This window comes from Corvus cornix, chromosome 3 (genome assembly GCF_000738735.6).
Source record: "Corvus cornix cornix isolate S_Up_H32 chromosome 3, ASM73873v5, whole genome shotgun sequence".
Taxonomy (NCBI): Eukaryota; Metazoa; Chordata; class Aves; order Passeriformes; family Corvidae; genus Corvus; species Corvus cornix.
Window position 1 is genome coordinate 114126789 of NC_047056.1, and position 21000 is coordinate 114147788.

General features: G+C 57.5%; 1 protein-coding gene across 1 annotated transcript in view; it reads left to right on the forward strand.

Annotated features, from left to right (window-relative positions):
• The window catches only part of DTNB (dystrobrevin beta), a 121293-nt gene that overhangs the window by 98985 nt on the left and 1308 nt on the right, over window positions 1–21000 (forward strand). The window contains exons 17-20 of the mRNA XM_039568619.1: window positions 5981–6134; window positions 9765–9854; window positions 13182–13235; window positions 18226–18260. Coding sequence (XP_039424553.1) covers window positions 5981–6134; window positions 9765–9854; window positions 13182–13235; window positions 18226–18230 — 303 coding nt within the window. The 3' untranslated portion in view covers window positions 18231–18260. The remainder of the gene's footprint in view (window positions 1–5980; window positions 6135–9764; window positions 9855–13181; window positions 13236–18225; window positions 18261–21000) is intronic.

The following is a 21000-nucleotide window of genomic DNA, read 5'->3' on the forward strand; positions in this document are numbered from 1 at the left end:
CCTCTTTGCTTTTTTCTTTATTTCTCTTTTCTTTCCTTTTTTTTTTTTCTTTTCTCTGAAAAGGTCCCCCCTGAGCCTCCTTTGCTCCAGGCTGAGCCCCTTTCCCAGCTCCCTCAGCCGCTCCTGCTGCTCCAGCCCCTTCCAGCTCCGTTCCCTGCCCTGGACACGCTCCAGCCCCTCAGGGTCTCTCCTGTCAGGAGGGGCCCAGAAGCTGCCCCCAGCACTGGAGGTGCCCCAGCAGTGCCAGCACAGGGGACGGGCACTGCCCTGGCCCTGCTGCCAGCCCAGAGCTGGCACAGCCCCGGGGCCAGTGGCCTCTTGGCCAGTGCAGTTCAGCTCTGCTGTTCCCCTCCTGCCTCGACTGCTGGGTTTCTGCGGGGGCCTGGGAAAGCCCCATCTGCGCAGTCGGGGTCAGGTCCTGCCACGAGCAGGAAGGAGCTGTCACCCTCAAAGATCCTCAGTTCTCCCTTCAGCCCAGGGAGGCTCTTGCAGGTCCCTGTTCCATCCTGGAGCTGTTCAGGTGTTGCCTCCACTCCCAAAAGATGTGGCTGTCTGTGGGGACTGTGGCCTTGGAGAAATCATCCAAGGCAGCATCCATGAGGAGATTGGACTATTTCCTGCTGGAGATGTGAACCTGGAGAGGTTTGTAACAGTCCCTGCAGGAGCCGCACAGATGTGCAGCTGTAGCTCAGCTCATGGTATTTGGGGTCAGGCTCTGCTCCCAGGGAACAGGGACAGGACAAGAGGAAAGGGCCTGAGGCTCAGCCAGGGCAGGCTCAGGCTGGATATTGGGAACAATCCCTTCCTGGATAGGGCTGTCCAGCCCTGGCACAGCTGCCCAGAGCAGGGGTTGAGTCCCCATCCCTGGAGGGATTTAAAGCCCCGTGGATGTGGCACTTGGGGACACAGGGCAGTGGTGGCCTTGGCAGTGCTGGGGGATGGTCAGACCTGATGGTCTGAGAAGCGCTTTCCCAGCCTCAGTGGCTCCATGACTCTACAGTTTCAGCCTGCCCAAGGCAGAAGTTTGATCCTCCTGTGCTTTGCCAAGGGCCGGAGCTGCTTCGGCACCGCTCTGCGGGGTCAGGCCTGAGGGGCTGCTGGGGCTGGAGGGGTCCCGGCCCCGGAGCTGTGGGCGGCTCCAGCTGGGCCAGCACGTGTTTCTAGGAAGGCGATTTTCAACTCTTCACTGAACCGACAACTTTCGGATCCCCTTCGAGCCCCGCGTGCGGTGGGTGCACCAGCCCGGGAGCTGCACGAGGAGGGGGAGCAGCCCTGCCCTGCCCTGTCCCCCGTCCCCATCCCCGTCCCTGTCCCCTCAGGATGTGCCGTGGCTGTGACCTCAGGGGCTGCTCTCACAATCACTGTGTTTTCCAGGAACCGCGTCACGGCGCGGGTGAGGGACATTCCCGGCCCCGCTGCTCCGCTGCCCGTGGAATGCAAATCAGCCCAGCCAGCTGCTGCCAAGTGGTTAAAAACAACTAAAATGAAAAATTTGAGTGTTCGGGCACTTTCTCTAAGAACATTGGTGCAGACAGTGTGTCTCAAAGAGGAATGTTGGTGACAAAATATTTCCTCTTGCCAGGAGCTAACAGGAGTGGGCACTGCCAGCCTGGGCGTGTCTGGGGATCACAGTGACCCTTGGGCCAAGGAGCGAGCACACCAGGAGTGATGGGACAAGGGGCAGGGCTGGATGGGACATTGGGCAGGAATTGTTCCCTGGCAGGGTGGGCAGGCCCTGGCACAGGGTGCCCAGAGCAGCTGGGGCTGCCCCTGGATCCCTGGCAGTGCCCAAGGCCCGGCTGGACATTGGGGCTTGGAGCAGCCTGGGACAGTGGGAGGTGTCCCTGCCCATGGCAGGGGTGGCACTGGATGGGCTTTAAGGTCCCTTCTCACCCAAACTACTCTGGGATTTGATGATCTGCAAAACCCACTGTGGCCAAGGTGGGGACGTGTGAGTTGGGCTGAGCTTGTCACACGCTGTACAATTTGTCCCTTCACAGTTTAGGCAGATGTGTTTTGGGGCACGGAGTCAGCACTGAGATCTGACTCCAGGAACTGAGCTCTCACCTCCACCTGGAACGTGGTCAGGCTGTGGCAGGGGCTGTCCAGGGAAGTTTGGAGTCCCCATCCCTGGAGGTGTCCAAGGAAGGGCTGGAGGTGCCACTCAGTGCCCTGGGCTGGGGACAAGGTGGGGATTTGGCACAGCTTGGATCTGATGATCTTGGAACTCTTTTCCACCCTCAGTGATTCTGGGATTCTAAATAACAAAGGCTCTGTGACTTTTCCTTTCCTCACACCTGCCACCATCCGCGGTCTCCAGGGGTAACAGGAGCACGTGCTGAGGTCCCAGGATACAAAATGAGACCTGGGGGACGAGCTTCAAACTAGAAAATATTCCCACCCCCTCCTCTGGCTCCCTCCTGGCGAGAGGAAAGTTCTGGTTCTGGCCCTTCTCCGAGGCAGGTGTTAGGGCCGGGTTTGTTCCCCTTTTCCATCTTCATGGGCTGTTTTCCCTCCCCTGGGTGGCTGCTGAGGCTCAGTCCGGGAGGAGGAGGAGGTGGAGGAGGACAGAGCCGGTTCCTCCAAACCGAAGCTGTGGGGCAGGTGGCAGCTGCCACTGTCCCCATCCATGTCCCACGGGCTGCACTGGGAGCACCCAGGCGTGGGCACCATTTGCCACAAATTCATGCAAATTCAGACACTCCTGCCTTTTTCTGTGCATTTTCGGTGGGTGTTTAAGGTTTGATTTGGTGTTTGGGTGCAGGGAAGGGAAGCTGCTGGTGTGGTGATGCTTTTTCCTGGTCTTAAAACCAAGAGTCAAACACGGTTAGGAGGGAAAAAGGGATTTTACCTTGGTGTTATTTTAAGGATCCTTAGGTGCACACGTCCAGGTCATACGCACTGAAATGCACCCCGCTGAATATGCCCCAAAAGATTGGGTATAACATTATAGGTGTTACTAATTAGCAGATCTGTCAAAGATTCCCCAATGAGAGGCTGGAGTGAGCCCCCCTCCCCAAGGAGCCTTCTCCTGGATGGTTCTATCTTGGTTTACAGAATATGTTCTGGAGAGGACCTTGGGGTCTGGGGCACACTGATCCCCAGCTACGAAGCTTCTAAAATGTTTAGTCTCTGAGCTTGACGAACAAGTCCAAGAATGTAGAGAAAAAGCACTAGGAATACAGAAGTTGTAAAAAGGTGTAACAGGGGTATAAAAGAAAAGGCAAAAAACCTTCATGGCATCAGTGGCACACGCATGTCTGGGTGGCTTTTCCTTGGAAAGGCGCCGCTGCCCCGCTGCAGCCCCGTCCCCTGCGAGGCCGTGGCACGGGGACACGTGACTCCCCAGTTATTAATGCCATTTCAAAATGACAATTTTCCACACGGCCGGGTTTTCATGTTAATACAAACATCAGCACGGGGGTGGCGGAGACAGAGCGATGAGCCAGAGCTGTGGCCATCCCGAGCAGCACCCTGTTCCTGGGAGCTCCCGTGGGACTGGCACGGGGACGCTGGCGGTGTCACCATGGGTGGTGCTGGCGGTGTCACCATGTGAGGGATGCTGGCGGTGTCACCGTTGCACAGGATGCTGGTGGTGTCACCATGTGTGGGGTGCTGGCGGTGTCACCCTTGCACAGGATGCTGGTGGTGTCACCATGTGTGGGGTGCTGGCAGTGTCACCATTGCACAGGGTGCTGGCAGTGTCATCCTTGCACAGGGTGCTGGTGGTGTCACCATGTGTGGGGTGCTGGCAGTGTCACCCTTGCACAGGATGCTGGCAGTGTCACCATGTGTGGCGTGCTGGCAGTGCCACCATTGCACAGGATGCTGGTGGTGTCACCATGTGTGGGGTGCTGGCAGTGTCACCATTGCACAGGGTGCTGGTGGTGTCACCCTTGCACAGGGTGCTGGTGGTGTCACCATGTGTGGGGTGCTGGCAGTGTCACCATTGCACAGGATGCTGGCAGTGGCATGTCTGTGCCAGGTGCTGTGGTGTCACTGCTGCTCAAGATGCTCATGGTGTCACCATGCACAGGTCCCAGCAGTGTCACTGTCCTGGTCCCGGCAGTGTCACTGTGTAGGTCCTGGCAGTGTCACTGTGCAGGTCCCAGCAGTGTCACTGTGCAGGTCCTGGCAGTGTCACCATGCACAGGTCCCAGCAGTGTCACTGTGCAGGTCCCAGCAGTGTCACTTGTAGGTCCTGGCAGTGTCACTGTGCAGGTCCCAGCAGTGTCACTGTGCAGGTCCTGGCAGTGTCACTGTGCAGGTCCCGGCAGTGTCACCATGCAGGTCCTGGCAGTGTCACTGTGCAGGTCCCGGCAGTGTCACCATGCACAGGTCCTGGCAGTGTCACTGTGCACAGGTCCTGGCAGTGTCACTGTGCAGGTCCCAGCAGTGTCACCGTGCAGGTCCTGGCAGTGTCACCGCAGCATCCCTGCTCGCCGGCCGTGTTGCCTCGGTAACAGCCGCACGTCACCGGGAGCAAACCTCGAACCAGCTCAAAAAAAGGCCACAAACCAAAGGCACAAACGCCGGGAGTGGCTCTGGGGCTGGGCAGCTCGGAGCCCTCGGTCTCGAATTCCTGAGGAGCAGTGGCTTTAATTAAACGTTGCTAAAATGTGAATGCAGTGACAGGGCCTGCAGGGCCTAGGGCCGGGAACAGCGGGACAGGCTGGGGGAGCTGGGGGTGCTCACCGGGAGAAGAGAAGGATCCAGGGAGAGCTCCAAGCCCCTTGCAGGGCCTGAAGGGGCTCCAGGAGAGCTGGAGAGGGACTGGGGACAAGGCATGGAGGGACAGGACACAGGGAATGGCTTCCCAGTGCCAGAGGGCAGGGATGGATGGGACATTGGGAAGGAATTGTTCCCTGGCAGGGTGGGCAGGCCCTGGCCCAGGGTGCCCAGAGCAGCTGGGGCTGCCCCTGGATCCCTGGCAGTGCCCAAGGCCAGGCTGGACATTGGGGCTGGGAGCAGCCTGGGACAGTGGGAGGTGTCCCTGCCCATGGCAGGGGTGGCACTGGATGGGCTTTGAGGTCCCTTCCCACCCAAACCACTCTGGGATTCTGGGATTCTCTTGCAAGGCCCCTAAAGCCCAGCCAGGGCCCGTGGGCACCACACACAGGGTACAAACCAGAGCTCGTTTTTTTGGGAACGCAGAGCCAATAATCCCATGTCAGTCCTCTCCTGTCCCTCCCTCTCCTTGCCCTGCCCATCACCAGTGCCCAGCCCAGCTGAGCCCCAGAGGCTTTGCTGGGGCAGGAGCTCCTTGGGAGCTTTGCCAAGTGAACACTGCACAAGATTCCTCTGAACCCTCCACGATCCTGAATTTGTTTGGGATTTGCAGCGGGATTCAAGGCTGTAGGCAGCCCCCTGGTGCTGTCCCTCACCAGTGAGGGGGGCACCAGAGGCCGTGTTGGGGACGGCACTGTCACCTCTGGTGCAGAGCTGCTCTTGAGGGTGTTGGGATGGCACAGCAGGAATGGGGTGGGTTGGACTGAAAGAAAATGTAAAATGAAATCTAAAAATTCACTGACAGCAATAAGTCAAATTATATGAATATATCTAAAATATAGAAGTGTAACTATAAAAAATACATTAAAATACATAAAATATATAGTATATACATAGTATATACATTAAATATCTACTATGTAATATATAAATATACAAAACATACAAAGCATGTGATTTCATAAAAACATGTCAAAATATATACAAAAATAAAAATATATAAATATATAAAAATACATACAAATATAAAAATATATAAAAATAAGTTAATGAAGTTCTGCACCCGTTGTGCCACCACCTCCCACAGCACCCCCTGCTCGTGCATCACATCCCTGCTCAGACCGGGAGCGTTCTGGGGAAGAGCCTTTCCCTGCACGTTCCCCTGTTTGTCTGTTTGTTTTCGCAGAGCTGTTTTTAGCCGTGCCCCAGAGCCCAAAGCCCAGTTTGCAAAGGGGTCTCTGTGTCTCTGCAGGCGCAGGCAGCGGGCTCGGCCCAGCCCTCGCCCACCCACGGCCGCCCCCCGCCCGTGCCCGTCCGGTCGGCCTCGGCCGGCTCCACGCCCACGCACGGACCCCAGGACACCCTCACCGGACTCGGGGGCGACGTGCAGGAGGCCTTCACACAAGGTGACCACCAGGGCAGGGCACCCCGGGGCCGTGTCACCATGGGAAGGAGCGGGGATGGAGAAAAAATACTGGGAAGGAATTGTTCCCTGGGAGGGTGGGCAGGCCCTGGCACAGGGTGCCCAAAGCAGCTGCGGCTGCCCCTGGATCCCTGGCAGTGTCCAAAGCCAGACTGGACAGGGCTTGGAACAGCCTGGGACAGTGGGAGGTGTCCCTGAAGGTTTTGGAACCGGATGATCTTTAAGGTCTTTCCCACCCAAACCATTCTGGGATCCCATGTACAGCACACATGTAACTCACGCTATCGAGGCAATCATTACAAACCCCTCTCCTGTGCCCCACACCAAGGAGTTTGGGGGCACATTTTGAATCTTTTGAACTTAATGAAGTTAATTTCTGTGAAGATGATCTCCCCTGCAGGGAAAGGATCTCCCATCCCAGAAAGTTACGCCCACAAATAATTTAAAGAATTAAATCTTACAAACCTGGTGGTTGAACTGCAAGAAAAAACACAAGAGGTTTCAAGGCTCTTTTCTCATTGTTGGCCCATCTTGGTCCAGAGCTTTTCATCTTGAGTACTCCAGCAGAATCCTGGAATGTAGAGCTGGGAGCAAAACAGCAGCAGGACCTGGTCTTCCCAGTCTCTGGCAGATGTGGAGGTTCTTCCTGGACATCACCTCTTTGAAGCTGGACATGCACCTGTCTTTGATGTTCTCCTCACTGCCAGTGAGAGAAAGGACAGAAAATCCTCTCTCCCTGAGGCACGGGTGAGGACTCAAGGGATGGGCAGCAACCAACAAAGGTTGGACTCGATGATCTTGGAGGTCTTTTCCAGTCTCAGTAGTTCTGTGATTATCCCTGTGGACCTCGTGGTGCTCCCTGAGAAATCCCACCGGGAATCGGGTGCCGTGGTCGGTCCTGGGCAGTGAACAAGAGCCCTCACCTGATGCAGAAGTGGTTTGTTTCTTTAAAAGCTGACAGGTCACCTCAGGTGGAGTCACTGGAGGTGGTTTCTCACTCCAGGGAGGGAAGACTGTGAATAGAAGCATCAAATCCCTTTGCCAGGTGGACAGGTTCCTTCTCCAAACATGGAAAGAAACCTCCCAGAACCGAGGCTGCATCTCCAAACCAAACAGGTTTGAGGTAACAGTTTGTGTTTATCAGTGGATATATCCTTCTGGAATGATCTTTGCCCTTGCCTAAATGAGCTGCTGCCAGAAGAAGGTGAGGGAAGAGGCTGTGAAATGGCAGCAGAGGAGCAGGAGTGCCAGTGAACACTTCACTGGTTGCCAGTGGGCACTTTCAGCTGGGATTTGGGGCTGCAGCGGGACCAGGAGCCCTCGGCCTCAGCAGCCTCGGCGCAGGGAACGCTGCAGGACGGCCCCTCTGAGACCTGCAGCTCCTCTGGAGAAGGGGATGTCTCCTCCTCATCCCATGGGTGGGAGCGAGCTCCTCATGCCTGCACACTGCCAGCGCTGAGAGCAGAGCAGGCATTTCCAGGGAGGCAGGATGCCAAATACCAGAGGCGAGCGCTCCATCTGTTGCTGTGGGTGGTCCAGTCGCCTCCTCTTCATCTCCACAGCAAGTTTGGTGGTGCAGCCCAGAGCTCTCGGCTGATTGCTGTGGCAGCTGCCTCTCCTTCCCCCTGTGCAGGATCCCTTTCTTTCCCCAGGCGTGGAACAGCAGCACCCTGAGCGTGACCAGGCACTGGGAGGATCTGCAGGACCCAGTCCATTGCTCCCCCCTTCCCTTTGCTCATGAAGAGCATGAAGAGAGGGAATGGTCTTCCTGCTGCTCAGAGCAACGAACACGTGATTATGGCAGGACATGATGCTGGATCTTTCTTCGTTTTCCAGCCTTCCCTGGGCATCCCCATTTGTTCTGTGTCCATCTGCCTTTTCCTGGGAAGGTGCAGAAGCCAAGGTTGTTGCCTCTCCCTAGCAACTGCTCCTTCATCAGGACCTGCTGAGATCGCCCAAAGTGAAAACTTGTGGCTTTTCCAGGTTTCTAACACCTGACAGCATCTCAAATGTGTGTTGCAAGGAACCAGGGGTTGTAGAAAGCCATTCAGGGCTGGGCAGAGGGCTCATCCCAGCAGCAGTGTCAGTGGGGACCAAAACAAGCCCACAGACACCCCTCAGTACTCTGATTCTGCTTTAACAAAACATTTCAATCATTTATACTGACTTTTGCAGATCCACCAGATGCTTAAAAATGTGATGGTTCCACCTCTCGCTGCCATGAGCTCGGGGAGGGCAGGGACACCAAGGGCTCCTTTTCCTTCCCAGGGCATGAGTCCTCCACGAGCTGCCCCATTAGTGGGGGAAATTCTGGAGCAGGAAAGCTTTAAAGAACTGAATCTCAGAGATCTTGGTCTTACAGTCTTGAGATTGGAAAAGTTTCCTCCTTGGATGATCTCTTGATCTTCCACTCGGTGGAGGATTCCCGAGATTGGCACTTGGAAGATGACCAAGCATGACAGGTTTGGAATAAAACACCCTGATGGTTTCTGGGTGAAATACTCGGAGACAGAGGCCACCATCTAGTGAGGAAATCAATTCTGCTGTTGACCATCTTGAAAGAGAAGAAAGCAGTCCCTCGGGAATCCTCGGACCCACCGCCGCCAGCAGAAAGGGGGGTGTTCCTCTTGTGATAACCACGGTGGGGCTGATTCAACGACCAGAAAAACTCTTGCAAGAGAAGAACGTGGTGACCAGGCTCTGTAATAATTTTCCTGGAATGATCCTTCCGGAAAGGCAATCTGCACAATTAGTGCTATTTCATATTAATCACACAAAATCAGGCAAACCCGAGGCCGGTGGAGAACACAGGAAACAGGATAAAATGTCGATTTTTTCACTTAATAAAATAATTCAATGTCCCAGCCAGGGATGTCTGGGTGGGCTTGGTAACATTATCCAGCTGTTTCACAGTGGGGACACTACCCCAGGTTGCTCCAAGCCCTGCCCAGCCTGGCCTTGAACCCTTCCCAAGATGGGGCACATCCATGATCCGAGAGGATCGTGGCCTTCCCAGCACCACAGGAGGCCACAAGCATCGTCCTTCCCCCAGCCCTGTGAGCAGCCCGTGGGATGATCCCTGTGCCAGTTGTGCTCCCGTGCTCTCCCGGCTGTTCTGGCACAGCCGTGGCCATGTTCGGGTCACTGATGGGGCCACTGGTGGTCACTGGTGATGCTGCCCAGCAGTGGCTCCCCATGGAGTGTCCAGGCAGGTTGGTGTCACCGGGGGACAGCACAAAGCCGTGCCCCAGCTGCGGGGCACCCTGAGGAAGAGGATTCCTTCCTCCAGCCATGCAGGAGGCTGAGAATTCCAGCAGCCTCCAACCTCAGCAATACTGAGAGTGGCTCTGCGGGCACAGGGGGCTGTCACTGCCCTGGTGCTGCCGTGTCCCAGAGAGGAGCCTGTGGCACCTCATGAGCCACGAGGGTGATCAGGGAATGGGGCAGAGCTGGGCTGCTCCAGGCTGAATCTGCATCTCTTCTGCTTTGGTGGCACTGGGAGTGCCCAGGTGCCATCCCAGGGTGGGACAGGGAGGCTGAGCATGGCGACACGAGGACGCTGGGCAGTGGCAGTGCAGCCATCCCTGATTTCTGTGTGTCTGCCCCGCCCCAGGTACGAGGAGGAACCTCCGCAACGACCTGCTGGTAGCAGCTGATTCCATCACCAACACCATGTCCTCACTGGTGAAGGAGCTCCACTCAGGTAAGAGCTGGCTCAGGGCACGGGAGGAGAACTGGCAGCCACAGATCGGAGATTTGTCCTTACATTTATTTTTTATTAAAACTAAAGCACAATGTGAGGTTATATGTCCACGTTCTCAGTGAAAAATCATTTTTATAGCCCACATCACTGGCCTGGGCAGTGCTGGGGGGTGATCTTGGATTCCATTTTCCATGATTCCATGGTTGCAGCATTGGGAGCTCACACCACCTCCTGCAGAGGCTTCCCGTAGGTTTTATCCGTGGTGGGGAGGGCGTTACCCTGCGGATACAGCCCCGGCTGGTGATCCACAGAGCCAACCCCATCCCCTCCCTCCTGCTCCCACTGATCCCAATGGAGCATCTCCTGGGAGAGGGGCTCCTCCCAGCCCCAGTCTGGAAGCCAGAGCTCCTTAATGACACAGTCACAAGCCAGAGCAGGTTTTTGGAGTGAGTGTCCCCAAATTCCTGCTTAGTCCTGCCATGCCTGGGCAGCAGGTGAGACCCTGTGCCATGACTCTGCATCAGATGATGCAATCTCGTGTCTATAACTGTACAGGAGGCCAATTTCATCCCTTGCTGGTAAACAGTGATGTGGAAAACAGATAATTACTCCCTCTGTGCCTCTTTCCTGTGCCAGGGAAACTGAACATCCAGTGGGGCCGGAGCAGGTCCTGCGTCACCCAGGGAAGTGTCCTGTGGCCCTTGAGCCTTGGCAGCAACAGGCTGTGACCATTCCGTGCCCCAGCAGCCTGTTTGCAGGAAGGATTTCTCCATGGAAAGGGTGCTCAGGCCTTGGAGGGGGCTGTCCAGGGTGGAGTCCCCATCCCTGGAGGTGTCCAAGGAAGGCCTGGATGTGGCACTCAGTGCTCTGGGCTGGGGACAAGGAGGGGATCAGTCATAGGTAGGACTCAATGCTCTTTTGCAACGTGAAGGATCCTGTGATTCTGTTTCTGGGCTGTCTTTGCTGCTGAGGAAGAAGGGAACTGTCCCATGTCTGTGCTGACCCTCCCAGTCCCTGTTCCGGACCCGCAGCTGTGGCACAAAATCACCCATAAACTTCTCTCCCTCGGTGACAGGGCCCACGGGGCTGTGCCGTAGTGGGGCCTCGCAGGGATGAGCTGGGTGGGTGTTTTACTGCCCAGCAGTAAATCCCCCACTCCCAGCCCCGAGTCCTGGCGGCAGAGGCAGCTGGGAGTTAATAAAGTTGTCCATGAATGACACGGCACTGGCAGGGCTGTGGCTGGGCCGTCAGCTCCCCCATAAATCACCTCAGCTCTGCCCCCGAGGCTCAAACACGGAGAGCAAACCTCTGCCCAGCGTCTGCACTCATTCATTTTTGCTTTCCAGAGCAGAGCAAGTGTTGTGGAATCACGGAATTGTGGAATTACCTGAGTCAGGCCTACAAGGATCACCCAGTCCCACCCCTGGCCCTGCCCAGACCCCCCAACAACCCCACCCTGGGCATCCCTGGCAGCGCTGTCCCAACGCTCCTGGAGCTCTGGCAGCCTCGGGGCCGTGCCCATTCCCTGGGGAGCCTGGGCAGTGCCCAGCACCCTCTGGGGGAAGAACCTTCCCTGATCTCCATCCCAAACCCCCCTGACACAGCTCCGGCCATCCCCAGGGTCCCATCCCTGGCCACCAGCCGTGTCAGGGATCTGCAAAGCCGTGTGGATCAGCAGGCAGTGAGAATGAAATGAAAATGGAGTTGCTGACAGGCTCCTGCTTGAGGAGATGCAGAGACCAAGGAAGGCTCCCCTGGAAGTGTCTGAAATTGTGTCGTTTGTGTAAATTAGGAAAGGCATGAGTTATCCTCAGCTGATGGGAGCCAGCGGGATTTCACACATCGTGTCCCAAGGGGAGCTGTGGGAACAGACACCTCCTCCCGCCCCGGCTCCCCCTGCAGCCGCGGGAGGGGCGTGGGACGGCCTGGGACCCACCAGGGCTGCACCTCCCACCCTGCCCTGCCTCTGCACCGGCCTGGAGAGCAGATTCCCTGGGAAGGGAGACGGGAGCGGCGTCACCCCGTCCTCACGGGGCTTCCCGGGATGCTCCCATGGCCTCATCCACCTTCTCTGCGGTGATGTCAGGGAGGGCCAGGCTGGAGAGCAGGGAAAGGTTCTTCCCCCCGAGGGTGCTGGGCACTGCCCAGGCTCCCCAGGGAATGGGCACGGCCCCGAGGCTGCCAGAGCTCCAGGAGCGTTGGGACAGCGCTGCCAGGGATGCCCAGGGTGGGGTTGTTGGGGGTCTGTGCAGGGCCAGGGGCTGGGCTGGATGGTCCCTGTGGGTCCTTCCAGCTCAGGATATTCTGTGATTCTGTGAGAGAGTCGTGGAGTCACAGAATTACAGAATCACAAAATCATTGAGGTTGAAAAAGATCTCCAAGACCACTGAGCCAAACCATCCCCCAGCACTGCCAAGGCCACCACTGACCCGTGTCCCCAGGTGCCACATCCATACAATACTCTCATGCTCCCAGTGCTGCTGAGGGAGCACTGACCCCATTTTCACCCCATCTGAGCTCAAAAGGATGTGCTTAAGGAGGGTGCTGGTCTGCAGGGGACCGAGGCAACGCTGCCTGTTCAGACCCAACGCTGAGTTCCAGGTCACAATTCTGGTTATTCCAAAGGTGTCTGGTGTTGTCCCTGCTCTCCCCAGATCTCACTTTAGGACCCACTGGAGCCGCTGCCGACAGGGCAGGGGCTGTGTGAGCCCCATGTGTCACCGTCCTGCTCTCAGAGCCACAAAGGACCTGTCTGCAAGGTCCCCTCTGGTCAGATCCGTCCCAAACACCTCCGGCTCTCCAGCCTTGCCTTTCACTGGGTGGCTTCTTCCCATCTTTGCTCTCACACCACGCGCAGGAGGCAGGAGTGACACCACCCTCAGGATCACCATCAATTGTTTGCACAGGTCTCAGTGAAGGGTTGAAATAAGAGCCACCACCTGCAGAGGAATGTGACCTTCTGCTCCCACTCTGCTGTGTAAATACCCCGCCATAAACCCACCCGGCCTATCCCGGGTTAAACAGAGCAAACCCACAGCTCTCCCCAGCAAACAGGTGAAATTCACCAAGAACTCCTTCATGGGAAGGGTGGTCAGCCATTGGAAGGGGCTGCCCAGGGAGGTGATGGAACCCCCATCCCTGGAGGGGTTTAAAAGCCACGTGGATGTGGCACTTGGGGATGTGGATCAGTGGTGGCCTTGGAAGTACTGGGGAACAACTGGCCTTAATGGTCTCTGAGGGATTTTCCAACCCAAACAATTCCATGATTGCCTCTTCTCTCAGCCACCTGTCTCATGTCTGCTTTTTCTCTTTTGTTTCTTTCTGAAGCAGAGGAAGAAGATGAAGAAGAAACAGAGAAGCTGCAGAATGGGAAGGACCGAGGTGAGGGGACAAACAAGTCTGAGAGCTCTGCAGCATTTTCTGACTCACTCCTCTGTGGGTTCACTGGCTCCCTTTGGAGCCCCACCAGGGCCTCTGGGTGCAGGTGGATGTCTCTGGGTGCAGGTGGATGGCCCTGATCAGGTGGATATCTCTGGATCAGGTGGATATCTCTGAGTGCAGGTGGATGTCTCTGGATCAGGTGGATATCTCTGGATCAGGTGGATGGCCCTGGGTGCAGGTGGATGTCTCTGGATCAGGTGGATGGCCCTGGATCAGGTGGATGTCTCTGGATCAGGTGGATATCTCTGGGTGCAGGTGGATGTCTCTGGATCAGGTGGATGGCCCTGATCAGGTGGATATCTCTGGATCAGGTGGATGGCTCTGGATCAGGTGGATGGCCCTGGGTGCAGGTGGATGGCCCTGGGTGCAGGTGGATGGCCCTGGATCAGGTGGATGGCTCTGGATCAGGTGGATGGCCCTGGATCAGGTGGATGGCCCTGGATCAGGTGGATGTCTCTGGATCAGGTGGATGTCTCTGGGTGCAGGTGGATGGCCCTGGATCAGGTGGATGGCTCTGGATCAGGTGGATGGCCCTGGATCAGGTGGATGGCTCTGGATCAGGTGGATGGCCCTGGGTGCAGGTGGATGGCCCTGGATCAGGTGGATGGCTCTGGATCAGGTGGATGTCTCTGGATCAGGTGGATGGCCCTGGATCAGGTGGATGGCCCTGGATCAGGTGGATGGCTCTGGGTGCAGGTGGATGACCCTGGATCAGGTGGATGGCCCTGGATCAGGTGGATGGCTCTGGGTGCAGGTGGATGGCCCTGGATCAGGTGGATGGCTCTGGGTGCAGGTGGATGACCCTGGATCAGGTGGATGGCCCTGGATCAGGTGGATGGCCCTGGATCAGGTGGATGGCTCTGGGTGCAGGTGGATGGCTCTGGATCAGGTGGATGGCTCTGGATCAGGTGGATGGCCCTGGATCAGGTGGATGGCTCTGGATCAGGTGGATGGCCCTGGATCAGGTGGATGGCTCTGGGTGCAGGTGGATGGCTCTGGATCAGGTGGATGGCTCTGGATCAGGTGGATGGCTCTGGGTGCAGGTGGATGGCCTGGATCAGGTGGATGGCCCTGGATCAGGTGGATGGCTCTGGATCAGGTGGATGGCCCTGGATCAGGTGGATGGCTCTGGGTGCAGGTGGATGGCCCTGGATCAGGTGGATGGCCCTGGATCAGGTGGATGGCTCTGGATCCAGTGGATATCTCTGGGTGCAGGTGGCTCTGGTGGAGCAGCCCCTTCTCTGGTGCTGTGGCTGTGCCCTGGCATATGTCACCTCCCAGCCCCAGGTGTCCCCAGCATCTGCCACGGGCCGATGTCACAGCCACGGTCCCGTCCTGTGCTCGGCTTCCAAGGATGTTTTTCTTCCAGCAAAGGTCACACATGGAAATGGGTGAGAGGAGGAGGAGCTGCTCTGGCTGCTGCAGGAAATCCAGCTCAGAGGGATGGATCAGACAAAACCCAGAGTGGGGCAGTCACCAGGGAAGTCCCTAAGTGGTGGGACTGTCACCTGCTCAGCCCCTGCCTTGGGTGGACAAGTGTCCCTCTGCTGATGGGGATCCCACACAGGCAGCACCCTCAGTGTCACAAGAGGTCCCTTTCATCCCTGTGCCCCTGGTCTCCTCCCAGGCTTTCTCTGTGTGCTGACGAGTCCAGGGCACATGCCACTGGAGCTATCCCAGAGCTGGAAGGGATCCTCATGGCCTCAGGATTTTCAGGGCAGCGTGAGGGAGGGGATTTCAGGATCTGCTCCTCACCTCACGTTCCAGGAGCCACCAGGAAGCTCCTCCTGGACCCTCCCAGGGGCAGGACCTCACTCAGGGCTCTCTTGGCTTCTGCTTTCGATGTTTCAAACCCAAACACGAGGAACAGCCTTGGCAGGGTGTGAATCAGCCCCGGCATTTGTCTCGCTTGAGCCAAACCCAACTCCAGCATCAACAAACCGGGACTTTGAGCCTGGTTTTGTTACACACACATTTCCTGCTGGCTCAGCTGCTGCAGCAGAGCTCACGCTTCTCCCAAAAGAGCTCATTTTCCTGAGTTTTCCCATCCACTGAGTTCTGCAGAGCATCCAGGTGTTTGCAAATGCTCTGTTCCTTTGCCCACCAGTATTTGAACTTGGTGGGAAGGAGCGCGGGAAGTTTGATTTTGGCTAAAGCAGGGGTTCTCAGAGCAGAATCGCCCTGGCTCCAAGTTACAGGACCCTCTTTGCCCAGAACATTCCTCATCGCTGGAATATTTTAGATGCTTACCAGATGACCCATATGGCTTTTTCCAAATATGCATTGTGTCTTGCATGGGAAATAGGGAAAGGGGGACTCTGAGGCGCTGGAGTATGATGTCTGGGAGCAGAGATGGAACACAAACTCTCCCCGTTACTCATCGCAGCAGCACGAAGCCGGGAAGGGACGGCCCAGACGTGTCCAAGAGCAGAACTAGGTCCAAAAGCCTCCGTGTGGAATGTAAATATTGTCCCTGCCAGGGAAAAAGCGGTCTCTTGCAGTCCCAGAGCCGGTGAGGTAAACGTCTGGCAGGGAGATCGAGGAATGATCAGTATGGAAGTGCAGCCCTGTGGCGTGGGCTGGGGGGAGCTGCTCCGGCCCTGTGTGAGGGGGCTCTGGGGCATGGCAACATCAGGGATGGGCGACACCAAAGCCCAGGTTATGGACAGGGACCTGTGGCCGGGATGCTCTGGGTGTGGGGGGCCTGACCCCATGTCCATCGGGAGCAGTCGTGGCCCAGCAGCGTGCTCCCGTCTGGAAGGAACGAGAAGGAAAAGCAGCTCAGGTGTTCCTCAGCTCCTGCACCCACACGCACAAGGGAGAGGCTGGACCTCACAAGGACTCCACTGCCATGGGTTCAGAGAATCATCCTGGAATGGTTGGGATGGGAAGGGACCTCAAAGCCCATCCAGTGCCACCCTGCCATGGCAGGGACACCTCCCACTGTCCCAGGCTGCTCCCAGCCCCAGTGTCCAGCCTGGCCTTGGGCACTGCCAGGGATCCAGGGGCAGCCCCAGCTGCTCTGGGCACCCTGTGCCAGGGCCTGCCCACCCTCCCAGGGAACAATTCCTGCCCAATATCCATTCCAAATCGACCTTCTTTTGGCTTAAAGCCATTTCTAGGGATGACATCGTCCTTGGGCTTCCTCACAAGTTTCTCCATGTAGTTATTTCCTATTTCCCTGTGTCCCAATTAATCAACCCCAGCACTGCCCTCCCTGCTGGAGAGGCTGACCTTCGATGGAGCAGGGGCGACTTTGGGTGGATGAAATCATCTGGGAGGATTCCCAGTCAGCTGCGTCCGTTGTGGTTGGGATCACAGGGCAGCATCTCCAGAGGTGTCCCCGAGGTTTCCAGGCTCCAGAGAGCACAGCTGGGAGCTGGCAGAGCCTCCTCCATGCGGTGCTGCTGGATGACACCCCCTGGCAGTTCAGCCTCGGTGGATCCTGGCGCTGTGTGTCCACGTGTTCACCTCTGCCAGGGGTTATTCCATCTGGGACCAGCTCTGCCAGGGCTGCCCTGCAATCCGTGTTTGCGAGGTCCGGCTGCCTCTGAGGCCCCACATTCCTCTTGGTGGCCAGGAGGTGAACCCAGGACAATGTCACCTGAGACTCTCCATGTCCTTGTCCCTTTCTGTATTGACCATTTGGATTTTATAGCCCTGAAACCACTGGAAGACAAAGACCTGGGTCCTGCCCAGACTGGTGGAAATGCAGAGTTTTCTGATCCATGACATTTCCTGGACAAAAATATCCAGTTTGGAATGGGAGTCCAGCACTGGCACAGGGTGCCCAGAGCAGCTGGGGCTGCCCCTGGATCCCTGGCAGTGTCCAAGGCCAGCCTGGACATTGGAGCTGGGAGCAGCCTGGGACAGTGGGAGGTGTCCCTGCCCATGGCAGGGGGTGGCACTGGATGGGCTCTGAGGTCCCTTCCCACCCAAACCATTCCATGATTCCATGGAATGCACCTGCCCATCCTGGCCAAAACCGAGGTCCTGCCTCCCCCTGTCCCCAGAGGACCATCCCTGGCAGGTTTGCAGTGACGCCGAGCTGGGAGCGGTGGCCGTGCCCCTGGGACCTCGCTGGGCTGGAGAAGTGCCCTGCCAGAACCTCCTGGAGCTCAGCAAGGGAAGTGCCAAGGCCTGGGAACAAGCCCAGGTGCCAGGACGGGCTGGAGGCCACCCCCACACAGCCTGGCAGGGACAGCCTGGGACTGGGGACACCGAGGTGACCCCGCAGCAGTGCCGTGTCCTCGTGCAGAGAGGGTCAGTGGTTCCTGGGCTGGCACAGCATTCCTGGCGAGGAGGCAACGGTCCTGCCCCTCGGCCTGGCACTGGGGAGGCCACCCTGGAGCGCTGGGTCCAGCTGAGCTCCCCAGGACACGAGGGACAGGGAAGGACCATGGCAGTGACAAAGGTGGCACTTGGAAAGGCTGAGGGCACTGGGAGCAAAGCAGTGTGTGCGAACAGCTCCTGGGAGAGACTCAAGGAAACTGAGGCACAATGTCCCCCGTGGTGCCCAGGGAGAAGACAAGTGACAAAGGACACATGCCAGAATAAAGGAAATCCTCTTTGGACATAAAAAAATACTTTTTTACCCCAAGGCTGGTCCAGCACAGGGTGACCCAAGAGGCTGTGGGATGTCCATCCTTGGAGACCCTCAGACCCCATGGGATAGGGCCTGAGCAGCCTGTGGAGCTGGCCCTGCCCTGAGAGCTTGGTCTGGGCGATCCCACCCCAGCCATGCGGGGATTTCCAGGCTTTGGGGATCAGGCACTTCCCCACCTGCCTGGACTTTCCGAGGACTGCTGTGAATGTCCAGGTGTGCAGTCCTGGGGGATTTCCGTGGGAGCAGTAGGAGATGGGGGCAGATCCTTCATTGTGTGGGAAAGGAAACGCTCCACGTGCTAACCTGCGCTTCCCTGTGTTGCAGGTTAGGAGAGGGCCACAGGCTGGACAGCGACTCAGGTAAGGATGGACAGATGTCCCATCTCCAGCAGCTCCTGGGGCTCCTGTCACCTCCTGCTCTTGTCCTGTTTCTGGTCCCCACCTGCCCATCCCTCCGCAGTGCTCAGAAGGATGTTTTCCACAGAATTATGGAATGGGTTGGGTAGGAAAGGACCCCAAAGCTCCTCTCGTTCCACCCCTGCCATGGGAAGGACACCTTCCACTGTCCCAGGCTGCTCCCAGCCCCAATGTTCATCCTGGCCTTGGGCACTGCCAGGGATCCAGGGGCAGCTCCAGCTGCTCTGGGCACCCTGTGCCAGGGCCTGCCCACCCTGCCAGGGAATAATTCCTGCCCAATGTCCCATCCAGCCCTGCCCTCTGGCACTGGGAAGCCATTCCCTGTGTCCTGTCCCTCCAGCCCTTGTCCCCAGTCCCTCTCCAGCTCTCCTGGAGCCCCTTTAGGCCCTGCAAGGGGCTCTGAGCTCTCCCCAGAGTGGGAAAACATCGTCACCTTCAGTGAGAGCAGCCTTATCTCCCATTTTATTGTCGCTTCTGTAACCAGAGGCCTCAGCCGGGAAATAGGAGCCCGTGGTGCTGGACACTGTCCAGACAGACCAGAAATACAACGTCTGCCCCCCAAAAAGCCGGGGCTTTGAGTTAAAACAAGGCACAACAGATGGACAGACAAACAGGTGGAGCTGAGAGCGGGAGGGCAGGAGCTGGAGCCTGGCAGTGTCTCCAGGGAGATCCTTATCTCCCCCACCTGAAAAGCTGGGAGGAGGAGCCGGTCGGGTTTCCACACTCTCTGGATGTTTGCCATAATGCCCATCACTGCCCATTCCCAGCGGCAAGGAGTGTTCTCCTGGCAGAAAAACCTGCCACGGATGCACCCAGACTGGCCCAGAAAGGGATGGGGACAGGAGGGACCTTGCTCTGGGACCTGTTCCCTCTCACTGAGGCTGGGTGATTGTAGGGACCAGGCAGGAGAAAGTCTTTCATCTTTAGCTGGGCCCCGGCCCATGGTGGTCATGGGCCAGCAGAATCAGTGGTGGTGGATCCAAGCCACAATTCTGTGGGATGACCCCAGCACCAGTTCCCACCGAGTGTCCGCTGCAGGCCACTGGCAAGGGAGAGAAAAGGGGATTTGCCCTTCCCACCTCCCAGCCACTTCAGCAGCGGAGGGAGAGAACCCCAGAGGGGCTCCGGAGTCTTTCTGACAGTTTTTACATTAGAAATTCAAGTCCTGCCTCATCCGGGAAACAATCTGGTAACTCAAGAAGGAGTGAAATTACAGCGTTGGAGAGGGAGCCAGCACGGGCAGCCGGTCGTGCCACAGCGTGTGGCTTTTCCTCACATCCCTGAAACCCGCATGGCTTTGGACAAAAGGATGTGTGGGTGACATCCCTGTCATCTCTCAATGCTCATCTGCACAGGAGGAGCCCCAATTCCCCCCCCGGAGCCCAGTGAGGCCACCAACACCACCAAGGAGCAGCTGCTGAGCACTGAATTAGAGACCACTGAGAAAATGAGAGAGAGGAACCAGTCAGGTTCCTTGATCCTACAGAAAGAATGGGAATAGACAAAAGAAAAACAAAAATAATCCTTTAAACTGTGGTGGCTCTTCCACTGGGGAGAATTTCTCCATGGAAAGGGTGCTCAGGCCTTGGCAGGGGCTGCCCAGGGAGGTTTGGAGTGCCCATCCCTGGAGGTGTCCCAGGAAGGGCTGGAGGTGGCACTCAGAGCTCTGGGCTGGGGACAAGGTGGGGATTGGACCTGATGACCTTGGAGATCTTTCCTAACCTCCGTGATCTGAGATTGCTCAAGTTCCTCCCAGTCCCATGTGTGGTGCCAGGACCAGGTGGGTGCTCCTGATCCTTCTGGTGGTGGTGGTGTCCAGCCAAGCCAAGCCAGTGGCTCTGGCCACCCTTTGGCTCCAGCTGCTCACCAGTGATGGGGGGAGCTGGGCAGCAGCAACAGGGGCTTTCACATAGCAGATCCTGGCTGTTTTGGGGCAAAATCCCCAGCCCCCACCCCATCTTGGCTTGCAGAGTCAGCTGGGTCCTCGCACGGCCTGGGGACCTGCCGTGGCCTCAGGAGTTGGTGTTTCCCAGCTGCCTGGGGTCTAAGGGGAGGCTCTGGGGTCAGCGGGACACTCTGGTGGGTGCCACACCTTGGGTCCGGTCTGAGCTTGCCAGGGAGGGCCCAGGGGTGCACAGCCCCAGCCAGAAGGCTCAGGGGTCATGGAATCATGGAATCACTGAGGCTGGAAAAGCCCTCAGAGCCCATCGAGCCCAATCATCTGCCAAGGCCACCACTGACCCTTGTCCCCCCAGTGCCACATCCACACAGCTCTTAAATCCCTCCAGGGATGGGGAATCCACCCCTGCTCTGGGCAGCTGTGCCAAGGCTGGACAGCCCTATCCAGGAAGGGATTGTTCCCAGTATCCACCCTGAGCCTGCCCTGGCCCAGCCTGAGGCCGTTCCCTCTCCTCCTGTCCCTGTTCCCTGGGAGCAGAGCCCGACCCCCCGGCTGCCCCCTCCTGTCAGGGACTTGTGCAGAGCCACAAGGTCCCCCCAGCCCTTTCCCAGTCCCAGCGCTCGCGGCTCCGGGGCCGGGCGGGGGCTCTGCAGGTCCTGATGGGGGTCTGATGGGGGATCTGATGGTGGTTCTGATGGGGGTCTGATGGGGGTTCTGATGGGGTTCTGATGGGGGTTCTGATGGGGGTTCTGATGGGGGTTCTGATGGGGGTTCTGATGGGGG